This window comes from Kryptolebias marmoratus, linkage group LG6 (genome assembly GCF_001649575.2).
Source record: "Kryptolebias marmoratus isolate JLee-2015 linkage group LG6, ASM164957v2, whole genome shotgun sequence".
In the NCBI taxonomy this organism is placed as follows: Eukaryota; Metazoa; Chordata; class Actinopteri; order Cyprinodontiformes; family Rivulidae; genus Kryptolebias; species Kryptolebias marmoratus.
The window spans coordinates 2,438,617-2,444,417 of NC_051435.1; the positions used below are offsets into that span (position 1 = coordinate 2,438,617).

General features: G+C 42.2%; 1 protein-coding gene across 3 annotated transcripts in view; it reads left to right on the plus strand.

Annotated features, from left to right (window-relative positions):
- Window positions 1-3,759, plus strand: part of LOC108249337 (nck-associated protein 5) — a 42,897-nt gene extending 39,138 nt beyond the window's left edge. For all 3 annotated transcript variants that reach the window (XM_017438648.3, XM_017438649.3, XM_037976207.1), the window contains one exon: window positions 481-3,759. In XM_017438648.3, coding sequence (XP_017294137.1) covers window positions 481-482 — 2 coding nt within the window. In that variant the 3' untranslated portion in view covers window positions 483-3,759. The remainder of the gene's footprint in view (window positions 1-480) is intronic.
- Window positions 3,760-5,801: the final 2,042 nt, after the last annotated feature.

The following is a 5,801-nucleotide window of genomic DNA, read 5'->3' on the forward strand; positions in this document are numbered from 1 at the left end:
ACATGTGAGGAGAGCTGCAGACCAGGGACGATCCAGAAATGCTCATGAATGTCAGTTTAGAAGCTATCAAAGTTCTCAAATAAAGCACCTTTTGAGAATGTCAGTGTTTGTTGGGAATTATCTTACAAAACTAGGAAGGATTTTTGGTTTATATATTAAAAGTTATGGTTGTTTATTGAGTTTAGTAAAAAAAATGCAACTTTTAGGAAAATGCCCCGCGGAATCCTGGAGGGACTGAAAGACACGCAGCTCATAACTCCAGATTATGTTTCGGTAAAAACGGACGTTTTAAGGTTCCCTCCAGAACCAAACTGATTTATCTGTCTGTGACGTAAACACGAGAGATTATTCAGTCCAGTTGGAGAGATTAGTTTCACTTTTTAAACAATGTTTTATTCTGTGTAAACATAAATCCTGCTGCTTTTTCAAGATGATTAATTCTGGATTTTGTTTTTCTTTCGCCTCCATCTTTTCTTCCAGAGGACCGGCAGCTGAACGAGAAGGAATGAAACGATCGGTTGGGATTATCACGCCTTCACGACTGGAAAATAAAAAACCAACGTTGAGCTGCGAGCCTGCGGAGCGGCGCAGGAAGTCCACCTGCGCTCGGCGTGAGGCGTCTCAGGTGGCCTCGATGGAAAAAAGACCGAACCTCCGAACGTTCAGAAACCATCCGTATCTCTGCGGCTCGTTTCCGGTTGACTCTGTAGTTTTTTGCAGAACCGTCAGACCCGACGGTAATCCGAACATATCGCAGTGAGTAAAGCTGCTGCACTGAAGCTCTAATTATCCTAAAACTGAGCAGAAATACTCAGCAAACAGCTAATTCTCTCCACATCTGAAACAAACGAGCTCAAACTAAAGTCATCCGGATCTTCTGATCCTGTAAATAATTTCAGTTTGTAAACCGTCACCTTGTTATAAAGAATCTGCTGGAGAAAAATGTTTTAATTAAGATGTTCGTTTATGAACAAGAGAGTTTTACTCTGACAAGATATTTATTTATATTTAGTTTTGAGGTTAAAGTTGAATCAAAAACCAAACTACTGACTTTACAGATTAAAATACTGAGAATATTATTTATCTTTAATCATATAAACTCAAACGGGTAAACTTTATTCATAATGGAACATGGTAAACACGTCAAATGTTTAAAGTAACAATTTGTATCATTTTTAGGACAAAAATAAGTTAATTTTAAATTTGATGGCAGCAACACATCTCAATAAAGTCGTTCCAGGAGCAACAGAAGGCTGAAAAACATCTGGAGGAGCTTTTAGTCACTAACGAGGTTAACGAGCATTTAGAGGCTGAATCTGTCAGGAGGAAAGATGGCTGACAGGAACCGCATTAAAACCAGGTTCTGGTTCTGCTCAGGAACACTGTCTGTAAACACAGTTCACCGTGCTGCTTAAAGCTCTATCAGGCAAAGAAGAAGCCAGATGTGTCTCCTCTGGATTAAAGAGGAGAACTGTTCTGAGGTCAGCCTGCCTCTCTGATGGTATGGGGGTGCATTAGCGCCTCTGAATCAGACATGAGGAGATCCAGATGTTTACAGACTGATGGAGATGCTGCACAGAGGGAAACATCTGGAGCGACTTTAAAGAGACGTGTTGCTGCAGTAAAGTTTAGATTATTTCCAAATAAAGCAGTTTAAATAAAATAAAATTAGAATAAAGAATAAAAAGAATAAAATCTGAGTTTATGAGATTTACAAAATCAGTTTTTTGTTCTTCTTCAGAATCAGAGCTGTAGTTCAGGATCTGTAAACCTGACTGAGCTGCAGACAATCTTGTGTCCTCTAAAGCCCGTTGGCTGTGTCGGCCATTTTGAATGTGGTTGGATCCAAACATGAGTCATTTGCAGACGTATATTTAACGACCACCTTCCTTAAAGTTTAATTTAAAACTAATGGTTCATGAAATGTTTTGGTAACGGACGGTAACGTTAGCCCTCAGAGAGAGTGCTGGAGATGACTCTCAGCTACTACCGCAACACGTTTTAGCTACGTCATGGACTCAGTTTTAGCTGCGGAAGCATCGATACATGACGCTGATAAACCTCACCTGAAGACTGAATTATCCTCCCGTCGTTAACGAGTTCCGCTCGTTAACTGAGTGTGTTTTTAATGTTTGCACTGAACTCGTTATGATCACTGTCTGCATGCAGTCACCCTCGGTTTTATTCTAACCACAGAGACTCGAGTCTGATATCCGTCATATGAAGAGTTTATCGATCTTAGTGTTGGATATTTATGAATTATTTCCTGTAATCTGTCACGGGTTGTTGTGTTGCGTTTTACGGATCTGTAAAGTTGTGTTCTCACCACAGTGATGACGTCGGGACAGGACGGAGCTCTGCATGTAATCTTAGTTAGAAAGCACAAACTAGCTGTGATTTATTTGACCTGCTCAGGGAAAATACGAGTTATTGTCTCTGATAGATGCTGTGGCTCGAATAAAAACAGAAACGTCAGGTTTTAGTTTTCCCCGCTCTCCTCAGCTGTAAAATATCCCTCCTCTCTCTTTATTCTCTCGTTATATTTTCCATATTTTGGTGTTGAAAATGCATTTGCCGGTTTTAGCTGCTCGTCTGTGTTTCTCACCTGTAGATATGATCCGAACTGCTTTGAGCTGCTCACATAAACAGGAAATGAATGCAACTGAGATCACATATCAGCCCCGTCGTGGCGACTGGGAAACACACAAATAACCACTCGTCCGCTGCATGTTCGTCTCCTCTGAGTGACAAAAGAAAATATTTAAAAACTGCAGCCGAAACGAAAAAACTGTTCTGTGCAAAACTCTTAATCCAGTCAGATTCTCTTCCTGTAATCTGTTAAAGACTTCCTGAAGATCTTTCCTTTCTTTGAACCAGAAGGACTCTTATTAGGGACATTTTGGACTCCCTGTTACCCGTATGATAGCGTGCACGCAGCTTCTGTGGCGGTTTATCATCACGGTGGCAGCGAATCAGAGTCCTGGAGCGCGTTTGAGGAAGAAAATCTCGACGGTAACCTACGAAGTCAGACCTCCTGCTGTGTCAGAGTCACACCACAAACATTCGGTCAAGAAGCTTAAAGAAACAGAGAGGTGTTGGGAGAGCGTCCCAACCTGGGCCCTGAAAGTCAACAAACAGTTTAACGAAGAACTAATTTTAAACTTTAGTCTGTTTGTTCCCAGCAGCCTGTCACAGAGACACAAACTGTTCTCATTTCTTGAAAAAAACTATGAAAAAAAGGCCAGAAGTAGCACCGTTTGACAGAAAACACCAGAAAGTGTGCAGCTGGCCTCAAAAAACTGCATTCATCGGATGAACAGAACCTGAAAATCTCGTCTTCAGGACCTGAGAGAAGCATGACCCTTCAGCTGATCGTTAATGAAGCCCACTTTGACAGATTACAGGAGAGTCTGGCTGCTGTCGGCGGATAACACAAAGAGAAGGGTGTCGGATGAAGACTTTTGCACAGGGCTGTGATGTAATAAATGAAACATGAAGCGTGCAGAGCGGAGGTGAGGGTCGGGGAAGCGATACGGGTAAAAGGAGCGGGGCGCCAGCCTCTTCAGGATGTATTTTTCTAACATTTACTCGAATATTTAACATTTGTTGCACACGTTGTTTATCGTCTCTCACTGTCAGTGATTCTCCTGAGTGTTTTCTTCTGTTCTCACAATCCAGTAATCAAAGTGGTGTTCTCATGTGTTATCAGGCTGATATTCTTTGGTTTGTCAGAGAATTAATAAAATATTTCAGTACTTATACCAGATCCTGGTGTGTCTGAGTTTGAGTTTCTTCGCCACAGAGCTCCGGTCGGGTTCGAGCCGACGGGTCGAGGCACGACTCGGGGTGTGATCAGCGTGGTCCGATCAGATAGCTCATCGACTCGGAGTTCTTCTGTAATCCGGCTGAGCGTTAAAGAGGAGGACTGAATATTTACAGGAAGAAACGTCGCCCGATTAGCTTAAAAGACCGTTTCAGGTTTTAGGTTTTTTCAGTATCTCTACTCTGAAGGTAAAACAGAGATCAAAGCCTGGATCTCGCTGTTGGAAACTGCGAGAAAAAACCACAAATTATCACTTTGAACCACAGATTTGGTTCAAAGACATGTTAGCGTCAGCGGTATTCAAAAGTACATGCATTTAAAAGTACTTTAGTATTCAAAAATACAGATTAAATTAGTATGTTGCTGTATAATTTTGCAGAAACTTGTAATTTTCAGAAACCACCTGATGTATCGATGACTCTGCTGCAACTTCTACACCACCTGTAAAGAACTTCAGCATAAAAATGCAACAAAAAAATAAGGATTTTATTATCTAAAGACACCAAACCAGAGAGTCTTGATTCTTGGAGCCGAGGTTTATGGTTGAATCTGTCACCACGAAGTAACAACCAGCTTCCTGGAAATGTAGTGGAGTAAAAGTTATAAGTTCCCCCCCCAAAAAAATTACTCAAGTAAAGTATAGATTCTCAAAAAATGTACTTAAGTACAGTAATCAAGTAAATGTACTCTGTTACTGTCCACCACTGGTTAGCGTGCACAAAAACCTCAACAGACCTGCACAGTTAGTTCAGTTTAGTCACAAGATGTCCTCATGTCTCAGTTTGATGTTTTTGGCTCCAGTCAGTCACAGTTTAGCCTCCTTGGGCTCCAAATCTCCTCAAAGTTGTCTCACATTTCCTGGAAACTAACTTTTTCTGAACTTCCTGCAACAGGAGAGCGAGGCTGAACTCAGGACAGACGGAGATCAGGTCGGACTTGAGACCTTTCGTCGCCCGAGTCGATGCAGGAGCTTCACAAACGTAATCCTGAGTCTAATCAAGATGAGAATTAACCGTTTCCCTAAAGTCTGCCATCGTTTCACACACAAATGTAAAAATGAGCTCAGTTTCCAGGAAGAAAGTGTGTTCATGACCGAAGATGGAGCCAAACTTGTCAAGAAGTCTCCTCCACGGTCCAGATGATGTGTTGTTAACTCGTTATATAAGATCAGGTTAGAGACTCGTGTTCAAACTCTGCGGCTGTTGCTGCCGTTCTGGCTGTCTCCAACACTTCTCGGACTGATTTCAGTCGGTTTAAAGATGTATTTCTTGTCGATGTGTGAACCTCCAGCAGGTTTTGGTTCTGGAGTTCATGCAAACGTGTCGTTCAGTGTGAGTCCAGTTTCGTTTCTCCAAGCAGACGCCACCAGCTGCAGAGACGTAACCGGCTCGTTTACGTCTCTGCAGAAAAAGTGTTTTTATTAATAAAAACTGCGTCTAAATGAGATAAGATCACGCTGGCATGAAAAGGCAGCAAACAGATCGGAGTAAAACCGAACAAACGCTCTGGTGACAAAAATAAACCTTCTGGGTTTTCGAGGTCTCGGACCATCTGCTCGGGTTTGTTTCCTGAAGCTGAAGCCCCGGAGAACTCTGCCTTCCAGGAATGCCGGTTCCCATCGAGAGATGAAGTGAGCCTGGTTCAAAGTACGGCTCGATTCAGTTTCTCTTCCAGATCCGATTCAGAAACTGACAGAAGAGCGCAGACATGGATCAGGTCAGTGAACTAAAGTTTCCTAAAACCTTGAGAAGTTTGAGCTGCCAGACTTTCTTCTTTCTTTTTCTGACATAATATCTTATTTTTGATAAACTGGAGCTGAAGAAATAAAGCCTCCCCGTCCAGTTACAAACTGATCTCATGTCTGCATTTTGATTATTGTATCTGAGACGCCGACAACATTCGGCGTTTCTTATCCTTTCTGCACGACGCCTCCGGGTCTGAGTCACGGTACGACGCTGGACTCAACGCTGGACTCAAC